The 627-nt window shown below is 40.2% G+C and overlaps 1 protein-coding gene across 1 annotated transcript in view; it reads right to left on the bottom strand.

Moving 5' to 3' along the window:
* Positions 1 to 627, bottom strand: part of LOC119589160 (oxygen-dependent choline dehydrogenase-like) — a 10,848-nt gene extending 10,221 nt beyond the window's left edge. Inside the window, exon 1 of the mRNA XM_037937747.1 lies at positions 455 to 627. Coding sequence (XP_037793675.1) covers positions 455 to 599 — 145 coding nt within the window. The 5' untranslated portion in view covers positions 600 to 627. The remainder of the gene's footprint in view (positions 1 to 454) is intronic.

Below are 627 nucleotides of genomic sequence, written 5' to 3'. Positions count from 1 at the left end.
GACCTTTTTTTACAATAACATACCGGCGGAAAGTAAAAACGTATTTCTCATATTTTTTGCGCAAGTTTTTCTTAAGTTTAGCACAAAAAGACCGAGCTAAATGGCATTACTTTCAGATACGACGCGACACTCCAAGGAGAATGAATTCCCATAGACAGCAGACAAACATGCTTACGTAATACTTCTACACATACTTTAAGGAAATTAGATACACTCCATTCGCCGAGTATAGAAAAAAGTTAAGAGAAAGTTTTATAAGAAGTTAAAAAGTGGATTCGCATTTTTTTTTCTAGACAGAATTCGAACAATTTTCAAAATCTCCATATCGCGTTAAGGGCTTTAATACTAAATAAAAGCAAAATCAATTACAGTCTTATTGCAAAGAAGTTAACGAAAGCAGATCATTCATTCGAAAAAGTTCTAGGACTTTCCCAGAAGACTTAGTTCAACTTACCTACAATAAAGTCATAACTCAGGTCGAGAGGGACGTGTAGCTCGAAAGGGGCGTGGCCTGTTTCCCTGACCACGCCCACAAGCAGCAGACGGACCAGGGGAACCAGCGCGAAGGACACAAATTTCCCCAGGGCGCGGTCGAACATCCTGCCGAGTGTCTTCTGCGGTTTTCTG

Source organism: Penaeus monodon, chromosome 25 (genome assembly GCF_015228065.2).
Source record: "Penaeus monodon isolate SGIC_2016 chromosome 25, NSTDA_Pmon_1, whole genome shotgun sequence".
NCBI classification, from domain to species: Eukaryota; Metazoa; Arthropoda; class Malacostraca; order Decapoda; family Penaeidae; genus Penaeus; species Penaeus monodon.
This window is presented reverse-complemented; position numbering and strand designations above follow the sequence as displayed.